This window comes from Bactrocera tryoni, chromosome 5 (assembly GCF_016617805.1).
Source record: "Bactrocera tryoni isolate S06 chromosome 5, CSIRO_BtryS06_freeze2, whole genome shotgun sequence".
Classification (NCBI taxonomy): domain Eukaryota; kingdom Metazoa; phylum Arthropoda; class Insecta; order Diptera; family Tephritidae; genus Bactrocera; species Bactrocera tryoni.
Window position 1 is genome coordinate 28,409,583 of NC_052503.1, and position 13,491 is coordinate 28,423,073.

At 33.2% G+C, this 13,491-nt stretch overlaps 1 protein-coding gene across 7 annotated transcripts in view; it reads left to right on the forward strand.

Annotated features, from left to right (window-relative positions):
• The window catches only part of LOC120776851 (G-protein coupled receptor Mth2-like), a 57,522-nt gene extending 47,827 nt beyond the window's left edge, over nucleotides 1–9,695 (forward strand). For 4 of the 7 annotated variants that reach the window (XM_040107887.1, XM_040107888.1, XM_040107889.1 and 1 more), the window contains exons 7-8: nucleotides 1,349–1,543; nucleotides 8,979–9,695. In XM_040107887.1, coding sequence (XP_039963821.1) covers nucleotides 1,349–1,543; nucleotides 8,979–9,135 — 352 coding nt within the window. In that variant the 3' untranslated portion in view covers nucleotides 9,136–9,695. Of the gene's footprint in view, nucleotides 1–1,348; nucleotides 1,544–1,809; nucleotides 4,869–5,066; nucleotides 5,489–5,592; nucleotides 5,739–8,978 lie in introns of those variants that run through there. The other 3 variants (XM_040107891.1, XM_040107893.1, XM_040107892.1) reach the window with 3 other exon arrangements.
• Nucleotides 9,696–13,491: the final 3,796 nt, after the last annotated feature.

Consider the following 13,491-nt stretch of genomic DNA (forward strand, 5'->3'; position numbering starts at 1 on the left):
AGTAGTGTTTTGAGTATTAAGATGGAACCATTGTAAATTTAACGGCGGCTTGAAGTTTCGAGTTATTTGACACAGATATTTGCATGGTAAAACCTTCTCTGAAATACTTTCTGAACTCTCGAAAGTTTAAGGAAGTGACCTCATAACAGACTTCCGAGTCAGAAGTCAAAGATAAAGTTGCTTCCAAAATTACATATTTCTGCCACATGATTGAGGAGTATATAAAGGCTGGATTGTGACTTGACAGAAGACAAACCAAAGCAAAATTCCCCGAGTAGAAAGATACGACATGAAAATAAATATTTGATAAGATAATGAAGACAGTTGCAAGGAAGGACTTATAAAATAATCGGCCGATGGAATTGTCTTACTACTACAAATACCTAAAAGCCAATGTTCTTAAACTAGGAACCATGCAACTGGGACCCGTTCTTCGAGTGATGTAGACCACTTCTGTGAAACTAAATCAACACGGTGTAATTTTTTTAGCCTGAGTACCACATAGATATGATGGGTCTGTAACTATATTTATAGCATACATTTTTCTCATTCTTTTGTAAATTTTATGGCTTCTTTACTCAAAGAACTGCGACGGCTTGGCGGCCAAAAACGAATCGAGTCAATTTTTGTTACCCCGTTTAGATGTGAATCGTACTCAAATGAGGGCAATCCGGGTCGACCGGAACAAGTGGTAGTTGGAAAGGGACAAACTTTGGGCTATAAGGTGGGTGAGGAAAAACTTCTCAACCGCTGTTTTCCAAATTGGTTTTAGCTGGTTTTGCAACATAAGGCCGAGTACAATGCATTCTGGTGTTTTCGAGCCGTTAGTCTACTACTGGTTAGGGCTGTCCCACAGGAGTAGGTTGAGCGATTCCACGCTCCACTCCGCCTTACTGTCGAGAGCAACTCTAAACTTCTTTGTAAAGTTGACCCTCTTCATAGCGCCGTCCCTTGGAAGAAGGGCCAGTGGCGTGTCTTCCTCTAAGACCTTCATTTGTTGAGGCGATATTATCTTCCGTTTGCCAAAACCCTCTGATGCCATGTTCCGCTCCATAAGTGATAATAGGCCTTACGATCATGGTATACAGCTACCTGATGACACCTAGCTTTCATCCTCAAGAAATGCCGGCTAAGAGTCGGCGTGTCTTGGTGGCTCTGTTAGGAGCCTCAAGTACGGAAATAATCTTCGCTTTGTCAAAGAGACGACGGTTGCTTTTGACGGTTTGATATTTAACCAACTATTACTTCTATGTTTTAGGAAAATCTTGTCAACTGGACTTGGTACATCCAATATTTACTCCGAGAGGTTTTATATCCTAAACTAATTATTTTTATTTCACTTCCGCAGATTCGGTCTCTTTCTGCGCTTATTCATGGTCATGGGCGTGACATGGTCTATGGAGATCTTCTCGTATTTTGTTGGCGCCGATAGAGGTTGGGCCAAGATCTTCTACATTTCGGACATCTGCAATGCCATACAAGGTTTCCTCATATTCATGTTGTTTGTCATGAAGAAGAAGGTCAAGCATTTGATAACAAATCGGTAAGTTAACCACGTTGCTAATTTATAACTGTATATTTAATGCAAAAGCAAATTGTCTTGTCCCCCAAAAACAAAAGCAAAAAAAATATTTTGCTTATCATTTCGATTTGAATTTATCTAATGTTTCGTTTTGTTTTGTTTTGTAAATTCGTAAATTCGCTCATGAAACGCTCATCAACAAACTCAAATTCATCTACAAAAACTCATAAACACTCGACGAAAAAAATAAAAAATAAATAATTTTGTAAAATTTTATGACAACAAAGCACGGTGCGCATACGCAGTTACCGTCAAACCGAGTCGACGACTGTTGGCGGCGGCAGCATTTCAATGCGTCGGCGCTTTCAAAATGTCTCCCTGCACATAAGACAGTTAATTGTGATACGAAGCGCTTTCAATCCGCCGTCCACACGAAATCACAGCAGCAACAACACAAGTAATCGCTTCACGCATTCGCACACGGTGTAATTTGTCAAGGGAAATTGCAAATTTTCGACATTCGCATATCATTCCGTAAAGTTTTGAACTAGCCCGGTGGGTAAAAATCAACAAAAAAAGCGAAAAAGTCAAATGTGCTCGTGATTTTGAATGTAAATATGTGTATTAATTTAGGAGAACTCTATGTCGTCTTTTTGAGGTTATGTGCAACCGTGTTGAACTAAAAACAAATTAACCTACAGCGTCTCAAGCTGCGATTACTTAATAATTATCTATCATAACGCTAATTGCTGCAAACATATTCGAATTTGTGTTATCAAAATTGTAGGTGACAGTTCGGATTTCATCGAAGAGGATTCAAATTGAACACAAGAAGCTTTTTCGATCTATATTTCGTCATAAGGAACCGTAATTCACTAGTAACGCCCGAAATGTTTGATTTCCGCTAGTTCATTCTCTGCATTTTTTAGCACTTATACTTTTTAATATCTTAAAAATGAACTTTCCTAAACTAAAAATACGAGAAATGCGCATATATTGTACTCAGCGGCATCTAGCGTACTTTATTTAAGGCTAAGCCGACGCCACTTAAAAACTAACTCTGAAACAATGAGCATTTTACTGAAATTTTCCTTCTTCTTTTTTAGCAACATAGCCTTGGGTGGTCTATTGCTTCCGTCACTATCTTCCTCCAGGTTTCCCGATCTGCTACTAAGCACCTTCAGTTTGACAAGCTTATCTCGTTGAGGTCATCGATCATTGTATCTACCTATACTTTTCTTGGTCTGCCCTTAGATAACGCATTTGGTTGTTTCTAGAAGGCCTTTTCACGTTTTTTTTTTGTTTTTGATTTGGCATTATTTTCCCAAGCCCAAGTCAGCGTATTCACTAGGTTTCTATCAAAATTTTTACGGTTTTTCCAATATGAATATAGACCCTGTCAAGAAAGTATCGGGATTTCCTCATTTCCCTCTCTCATCTCCCGCTTATATGGAAGACAGGTAAGGTAAGGTTGTACCAACCCAGAAAAAAAAATTTACCTGTCTTTCATATAAGCGGAAGTTTTAAATGAAGAATTTCCGATACTTTCTGGACAGGGTGTACATATAAATCCAATCTAAAGAAATAAAGTGTTGAAGGGGAAACAAGGTATTGCAGATCGGAACGATAAAGTGATTGGACCATAAATTTTTCTTTAGATTTTCCTACCAAAAGATGATGTGTGGTGCACGTTAGTCACCTTCATCGTCCAGACTTCACAACCGTATGTTAGGATCGATGCAGGAATGCATTAAGATCCCACCACCTTTTCTTGACCTTTACATTTACATCTAATCGAAAGTTCGAGATCTAACCCCTTTGAGTATTTATACCCTGAACAGTGAGCCAATAAGTTTGTCGTATCACCCACCAGGAAACGTTGGAGACCCTATGAAGTGTATATATGTATGTATATATGAGCTGAGTTTATTTAACCAAGTCCGCTGATCAGTTGGCCGCACCGCCAACATTGAACTACTATAGAACATACCTGCCATACTAACTGATCGAACCAACTCAAGTTTTCATGTCGAAGTTGTTTGACAAGCTAAGTTCAGGAAATCCGGTACAGATTATTTGAAGAAATATCGACCGACGATTCCGCCGTCCCACAAACCACACCAAACCGTTGTTTTTGCTGGATGAAATGACAGCTCTTGAATTTCTTGAGGTTGCTTTTCCTTCCAAACAAGTAATTTTGCTTGTTTCTCACCTATTGAGCCAGAATTGGGCCTCATCGCTGAGAAATTTTTAATTCCAAAATGTCGGATCTTCTTGGAACTTTTTTAAAGCCCACAGAGTGAAGCGCTGTCGCTTGGGAAGAACCAGCGGTTTTAGTTCTCATACAAGCAGCATTTTGTACGCTTCCAATTTAAGATTTCGACGTAAAATGCGGCAAGTCGTTCCATATGTCAGTTGCGGCTGTTATATTTTCTTCACTGCATGCTGGACGTGGCCTATTCGGTCGAATATTATCTAATAAGGAATGCTAGGTCTCAAGATGGTGTAGGCGAGTTACAAACTGATGCAAAAGAGTCTTTGTCTAGCCAGTGCTGGAGAGATAGAAAATATCATTGCTTTCATCTTTCCTTAAGCCTTTCTTCGACATTTCATCTCACAAAACCGACTGAGTCGACCTTTATGACACTCTATATACATACATATGTAGTTTTTAAAGCAACTTAGGCAGGTTAGATAACCGTTGTACAACCTGATATTTATCTTTTTAGAAAAATTAGTACCTTCCTAGCCATTTTATTCTATAACCAAGGACACTTATGATCTTTCATTATCGCTAAGTAATTATTGCTTTCCACAGTTATCACAGATATTGACCTTATTGGGTACACATTTCGGTGCTTCGAGGTTGCGTAATAAGTTTAAAATCTATCTAGAACTCGACTATTTACTTTAAGTACTATACAAAATTTAGAAAAACGAAAAATCCCAGTGACGGCACTCTTGCTTGTCCATTATTACGCGCAAACACGGTATAAGGAAAAGCTTCGCTTAAAGGACTCGCTTGCTACGCGCTCAGCTGTGGTGCTTTGGTGATGTCATGCGCCACGCTCTTATATAATGCAACGCTTTTGAAAAAAAAATAATTATTGCCTACCATAAAATTTCGCTCATTTGTACAAAGTTTCACATTACAGCTATGTATTATTGAAATTTTTATATAACATAATTCATCAACATACATACTTACATACATATACAATACATTTGTACATATGCGTAAACAATATGCCAACAAAAATACAGATTTACAATATAAAATAAAGAACTTATATTTCAGATTATTTGAAAAACTTTACTCTAGCGCGGGCGATTACCTTTAAGTATTGTAAATATTTTTTGTCTACTTTTTTTAACACAAAAATCCCGGAGAATTAACAAAAATTAAAAAAAAAACTATTTATATAATTTTTTTACTGTAATGCATTTACCCCTCTGCCCCCTCATCAAAATTTTAATTTCATCGTACTGTTACACTTACAATTTTCCGTTATTTTCTAAATTTCTCTTTTATGTATTCCGTTAGAATGAGTGTAGTAACTAATACCAAAAGCGACAGCAAGCAGGTCGCAGTGATCAACATAGCGCCGCCACAATAACAAAGGCTCGCACCCAACCACTACTGCTACTGCTGCTGCTGCTGAGCTAAATGCTACACATACAGCGGCGGCCACAAGCATAGAAACACACATAACAAAACAAGAAAATATAAAATAACTTAAAATGTTGCTACCTGCTACCTGTTGCCTGCCATTTGTTTCCCGCCATGCATTTCTCACCTGCCTCCTGCAAAATTAAACCAAAAAACAAAAAAAAAAAAATCCTAGCATTGTTTACTTACATTAAATTGGCTTATGAATATGCTAAAGACTGTATCTACTCATGTTATAACTGTAAACTGTGTAACCAGTAGTCAAATACGCCATGTACAAAACAAAATTCAAAAAAGCAAACAAATTTATAACGTTACTTACTCGCTACTCGTCATTACTAGTGACGCGCCAAAACAAGCGAATATGTCAAACAATAATTTATAATTGATTTCTCGAAAGCCTACTCAAGCGCCGGCCGCCGGGTACGAGCCACACGAACTCCACCAGCTCAACGAATTCCGATCATAATCAAAATCCCGATAAATATGCAATGAAAATGAAGTCGTCACAGGCGCTGCGTGGCAGTGAACGCTTCTAGCGAAGAGGTAAATACAGCCATCAATAGTAACGGCATTTGGTTTTGAGCAATTTGAGTAGACACTCGCATAGATTATAGCAAGGTACAAGGTGTTTAACACACACGTAGATAGATACAATATTATATTCTAGTTATTAACCCTTTTTAGCACTTATGCACACAAAGTAACTAAACAGTTAGTTAAATTCAACATACTAATAACAGGTTATTATTTTTGTTCTTTATACACGATTTGGAGAGTCTTATTATATCTACTATATATACCACGATGATATTAGAATTATAAAATTTTACGGTAATCAAATTATTTGACAGCTCAGGTATATGTACTATAGGAACTCGTCGGATTTTAAGACTCGTTGTAGTATAATATCGAATGAGAGAAGTGAGCAACAATCTCTACATCACGAAGTCGTTCGAGGCAACGAATACCAATTAAAAAACGATAACGACAGTAGTAACCGGCTCATACAAAGTACGACAGTAAAGCCTCAACAGCGAGTTGGCGTTTGAGACAACGAATACTCTTACAACACCAACGAGTTGAGAGGGCATATATGTAAACTGCAAATACTAAACACCGATTTTCAATTAACAACTAAGATTATTGACCGTGTCTTTACCTCCGATGCGTGGTTTTGAATTATCGAATATCAATTATCAGCGATAACAAAAATATCAACGAGTCGTTTAAACGAGATAGAGAAAAGTTATTACAAACAATTTAACGAATCGTTTATAAGAGAAACATAGAACGAATTTCAAATAAGATCGTTAATATTACATGATCTGATCAAATTTGAACCGGACTGAAAAAAAACAACCATTTCAACCATGGAACGGATAAAAAGTAAGATCGTTAATATTACATCATCTGATCATATTTGACCAGGACTGACAAAAAAAAAACAGACATTTAACCATTTTTAATACTAATCTTTATATGGCCTTCGAAATAATTTAATAATTAATAATGTAAAAAGCCTTAATTGGGGTGGCCTTCAGTGTCTTCATTGCACTTTGGCTTCTTCTGTTTTTGCTCAATTTTGTACCGCCATTTGCCAGATTGTTACACAATTTCGACACAATACATACTTATTTACATCTGCTCATCAGAAATTATGCATTTGATCCAGTATCACTTTTGCGACCCCAACTCGACGTCGTTTCGCAAAAGTTTCAGGTCTTGTGGTACGAATCCAGCATAGAAAGGCTTTATACTCAAAACATTAACCAAAATGTGTTGGGTCGATCCATAAGTGATGTTGAGATCATCCATCTGATGCCAATACGATGAATTTTGAAGCACTGTTTCTTTAACTTACTCGATGTTATCATCATTAAAAGAGAGGATGACCAACTGGCGTGAGGCAAGTTTTTGGTGACTTGACGAACTTCACTGAATGCTTTGTGCCACTCAAATATCTGCGTTTGAATTAGAGCCTCCAAAACACTTCTATAGCACTTTCAATGATTCTATAGCCCTTATTATATTACAGATACTTATGTCGTAGTTAAATTCTTATTTCCATGGTAAAAATCGCCTCTTTGCGTCATAAAGCAATACCTACCAGACACATACCATATAGGAATCAAACTTCATACATAAAAATAGGTTGTACTAATTTAGGATTTCTTATCATTGATTCTGTTATTTAGCGCAGTTTACCTGCCTCAGTCCGGGTCAAATTTGATCAAATGTCATGCCGATTTAAACAAAAATTTTATATATAAGGAATATAGCTAGTATATAATATTTTTTATAAACCATAACCCAGCTTCTTTTATATACACATAAAATAATTTTCAAAAGATTTAATTGCACAACAATTTGAGGCACAAAAATGAATGTTTATAAAACCTGGAAACCAGTTCTTGACAGAAATGTCTACTTTTTTAAGTATATCCAAATTAAACGTCCTTAAATCTACATACATATATAGACATCAAAGATTAGGAGAGCATATGTAGGTATCACTACGACAGGTTAATTTCACATAGCACCAGGGATAGATAGATAATTTAGTCTAAGAAATCGTATGACCTAACATCAATGGATGAAGGATTATGTTTTAACTTCAAAGTGCTGATATATTCTTCTAAAACTTCAGCATGAAGTATGAAGGATAGTGCTTTTAGGAAGAGAAGAAATTACAAGGTCAAATTAACGTAAGAACTTGACCACCAGAATCATCATATGTTCGTGAATTGGGCTGAGCAAGAACTGCAAAATGATCCGGATTTTCATCGAAAAATCATCTTCAGAGATGAGGCTCATTTCTGGCTGAATGGCTTCGTCAATAAGCAAAATATTCGTTATTAGTAAGGCAGCAATCCACACGTACTCCATGAGTTACCTTTGCATTCCGAAAAAATTACGGTTTGGTGCGGTTTATGAGCCGTCGGTATGAATGATATGGATCTTGGCAATATGTGGTTCCAACAGGATGGCGCCACAAGCCACACAGCGCATGTCACAATCGATTTATTAAAAACCAAGGAAAAGCTTTACGTGGACGAAGAAATTTTAAAATTTGAATAATTTGAAGTTATTAGTCCGTGATAATTTTTATCGAAACCTGAAAAGTGCTTTAATGGTAAGATATAAAAAAATTAAAGAAAGAACACCTACCAATTGAGTATGGTGAGCATAAATAAAAGCGTAAAAGTGAGACTACAAGAAATAAATATATAAAAAAATACAATAAAAATAAAATTTTATTTATAGACTACTAAAACAGTGCTACTTTATTAAGTATTATTTATATTTTCAAGAGATAATCGCTAAAAGGCATGTGAAATAATTTTGAGCACAGCAAATAGAGACTTTAGCTACAAATATAAATTTATGTACACAAATATGCAATGGTTATTAGTGCTTTAGACTATTTGACACCCCGAAATATTAAAAATATCTGACACACGCAGCGGCGAGCAATCAATTAAAAGTGAATTGTAAAAGCTTGGCATGCCATAAAATGTTGCGTATACGCCCACGCGCACAAAATCACTTAAATTTAAATATATTTTTGTAGTTCATACATTCATATACTTGTATGTATGTTATGTATGTTTGTATTTGTAGTATATATGTTGCATGTGTAGCTTTGAAATTCGGTTGCTTAATGGTTATATGTCTAGCTTTCTTATATGTCTATGTGTGTTTATGTGTTAATAAAACGAAAATACTAAAGTGAAATAAATTAATTACAAATAATTTTTCTTCAATTTTCATTGCCGAAAACAGCTATTCGTCTACACGTGACAGCTGCAACCAGCGCCAGAGCCAATACTCAACGAAGACAACGTCCAGCAGTGTTGGCAATTTAACGCTCTCGGCTGCTGGTCCCGCTGAGAGGCCGCTAATGATGCCAACCGAACGGACGACAAGTTTGAGAAATTAAATTGCAAAAATAAAATGAAATGATGAGAATTAAGTGAATTAAACGAAGTGGATTAAAGTGAGTTAAAATGGAAAAGGGAAGAAGGGAAATGAAATAGTTAAAAAAAAAATTAATTCATCAAATTAAAAAATACATTAAAGCTTGATTTGAATATTGAGAGCGGCGCAAAATTGTTATGAGCATGAGCGAGAGGCAAGGGAGCAAATGTTAAAGCACAAAAAACTGCAGAGGTGAAGTGTAGAAAAGCGAAAAAAATCACTGGCAGCCGCAAAACAAAAAAATGAAGAAAAAAATCATAAATCATAAATCACATTTAGCACGAAAATGAGCAAGAGACGTAGATTTTAAGTTATTAAGCATAGCACTTAACTACTTTTAATAGCAACTTACATATTTATGTATGAAAAAAGAAAAAAAAATTTGTTAGCGTGTCATATTTTTGTTGTACCATATGTATTTAAGTAATTCACTTAATAATTTAGTTAGCTTTAAATAATAATTATGAAAATTAGCGAGTTAGCAACGAGCCATATAAAATATTTAGAACACATAAAAGACATACATAAATACTGTTATGTATATAAGGGCATATACACACGCACATACGTAAACGAAATATGAAATAATAAATCACTAACTGTACTTAAAATATAAAACTGCGAGTTTACGTTTAAAAAATCTTAGATGGCAAAGAATGCGAAAGGGCACAGTGGTGGCTAAATGAAACTTACAAAATTGAAAACTTTTTTCAAGTTTATAAAAAAAAAAATTATTAAAAAATATGAAAATAAAAAATTAATTATCTATTTTTATTTTTCGAAAAAGAAATGTTAATAAAAAAAGTAAATCTCACAGTAGTGGCTAAATGAAAATTTCAAAGATAAAAAATGGTTTTAAGTTGAAAAAAATTATATTTTTCATAATAAAAATTAAAAAAAATTATTAAATATTTTTAATTTTCGAAAAATTATTTTAATAAAAAAGTATGGATCACAGTGGTGGCTAAATGGAATTTTCATAGACAAAAAATGGTTTTAGGTTTCTTAAAAAAATTTTTTGAGGAAAAATTTAATAAAAAAAACAATAATAAATTATTTTTAATTTTCGAAAAAATATTTTAATAAAAAAAGTAAATCTCACAGTGGTGGCTAAATGAAAATTTCAAAGATAAAAAATGGTCTTAAGTTGCAAAAAAATTATATTTTTGATAATAAAAATTTAAAAAAAAAAATTATTAAATATTTTTAATTTTCGAAAAATTATTTTATTAAAAAAGTATGGATCACAGAGATGGATAATGAATATTTCAAAGATAAAAAATGGTTTTAAGTTTCTAAAAAAAAAATATAATAAAGTTTAGTTAATTAATTATTTAAAATTTTCAAAAAAATTATTTTAATAAAAAAAGTTCACAGTGGTTGCTAAATGACAGTTACAAAAAACATGGTTTTAAGTTACAAAAAAAATTCTAATCGAATATATATTAATAAAAAATTACATAATTATTTTTATTTTTCAAAACAATTATTTAAAAAAATAAAGTTCATAGTGGTGGCTAAATGGAAATTTCAAATATAAAAAGGGCTTTAAGTTTCTTAAAAAATGTTTCTGAGCAAAAATTTAATAAAAAAACAATAATAAAATATATTTTTCGAAAAATATTTTAATAAAAAAGTAAAAAATTTAATATTTTCAAAAGTCGAAATTTTTTTTTTTTAAATTATATATCTATTATCAAAAAAACTTTTTTTTTATGAAAAATTAACCAAAAGTATTAATTCTTATTTCTTGTTGGACATTTTTATTTTCATATTTATTTAAAAAATTTACATTTGAATAAAAAAATATAGTGTAGTAAGACTTTTGGAAGAATTTTTTGAATATTTGCACAAAATCACCTCATAAAAGTAGAAAACCTAAATCTATGAAATATTAATTTAATAAATATACCGTTATTTTACTAAAATTTGTCGATTGAAAGTTTTTTAAAAATAAATTCTTTACTGTTAGCTTTCCGAACTCGAAAAACATCGATATAGATCCGGGTAGATAAACTTTGCAAATCAGAAATATATAATAGCAGGATAAAACCCATTGGAAATTAAGGGAAAAATAAATTACGGATCTGAGGTCGACAAATGGCTCCATGGTGTGGTTGAATTTTTAAGGGTTAAGCATGATTTATCTCGATTTCCGACAAAACGACGAGTCCTTTAGGAAAGAGTCATATGCCAATGTTGTAGGTAATGAAAAGGTCTATAACTTTTGTATGTTGACTTTTGTCACATAACCTCAAAATTTTTGTAAAAAACTCAAATAACCAAGTTTTTGAACTTTTTGTTTTAAATTTGTCGGAAAAAATTTTTTCTCTCTTGAAATTAGTGGTAATTTAACTTCTTATGTTCCAAACATACTATTTTCAATCAAAAAATCCCACGTTAAAATATACTTTGTATCAGTCTAATATTTGTATCGTTAAGTAACTATTTTTTAATATACAATGTATCATGTAAGGCAACTGGCGAATAATTGTTACTGACTAGTAGCCATAGGAGTTTTAGTAGCAGTAAGATTTACTCACCCAAATGTGTATGACAATTTTGTTTTCATTTATGACACACTGTGCAAAAAAGAATTCAACAATCTTTCGAAGCAGTCTTACCTGGAAAAGAGAAGAGAAAGATAAAATAAATTAAAAACACTTATAAATGTAAAGTACTACAAATTACAGTAAAGGAAAAGCATATCGTCACCTAAAATGCAAAATAACGTAACATCACTTTTTATAAGTTTACAGGCGAGGAAAAGCGATATAATAGAAACCACTTATACTCAAAGAAAATTTGAGTTTTGGTTATAAACTGGTTATCTATTGGTTATATATTGGTTATACAATGGTTATATATTGGTTATCACACACTCATATTGGAAAAAGTTTCAGTTTTGGTTATAAAGTGGTTATATGTATGTTGGTTATGATATCTGACAGCGATTTTCGAATTTTTTTTTAAGGAAACGTTGTTTTTCATTTTAGGTGGCGATATATGACCATATATGTATACTTAAGAATGTATATAAGTATTGACATATGTATTTCTAGTTATGTGGTATGTGCCTTTTAAAATATAAATGTAGAAAAAAAACTAATTCATATGAAGTAATAATCGTTAAATTGTATTTAATTACACTCCATATAAATCTTTATGTGCTTATGTGTATGCGCATGCGCAGTCATAGTTATGTAAGAAAATATTGATGATCTTTTGCCATGCTTTATGCACTTCTATTATAATTAATAATATTATAAAATTATGTACATTTTGTTATTATTTTTTTCATTATTAATTCACATATCTTTTAATTTTTATCTATTTAATTAATTAATTGCATAAGTTTTAACTTTTTAAGTATGAACTGTTAATTATTATAAATATTTTCGATTTGAATAAAAGTGTAAATAAAACACGAGAGAAATAATGATTAATGAAACATTTACTGTTTGCGCTTTTAGCCGAATTGATGTGGTAGCTTGGTCGAAACTGAGTCGAAGAACAATGCCGAAATTTTCATAATTGGAGAAGTGTTACAGATATGGGCACAAAACGATCTGAATCGAACTTCGACTAGTATTTTACCATGTTCATTCTATTTTACTCGGGAAGAAATGAAATCGATAAAAAAAAATGTTACTTATAGCCTTAATAACTATAATATATGTATAATGTTCCTTAGGCTAGAATACAAGTATATTAACGTCTTCGTCTTCTCTTCGTCGATTTCAAAGCTGCTTTTGACAGCACGAAAAGGAGCTGCCTTTATACCGTGATGTCTGAATTTGTTATCCCCAAAAAACTTATACGGCTGTGTAAACTGACGTTAAGCAATACCATAAAGTTCGATATCAAATTGGGTTTCAGACAAGACGGCTTCTTCAATAGACTGCTGAAGAAAATAATTAGACCTGCAGAGCTGAATCGAGAAAGCACAAACTTTTATAAGAGTGTACAGCCACTGGCTTACGCCGATGAAATTGATATCATTGGTCTCAACATCGGCGCCGTTAGTTCTGCTTTCTCCTGACTGGATAGGGAAAAGAAACAAATGGGTCAAACAAAAAGCCGTCGCACTCACGACTTGGCTCTTACGTCACTGTTGACAGTTATAACTTTTAAGCAATAACACCAACAACAAAAGGCCAGTGGTATTCTGCGTTGGACTTCGAGGCTTACAATCAGGTGCTACTTCGGACTGAGTAAGCAATTGAGAAGTAAAGTCCTCTCTCGACGAGCAAAGACGAATGCCGAATTCGATGCAACAATGAGCTGTTCGAGATAAACGATGACATTGATATAGTTC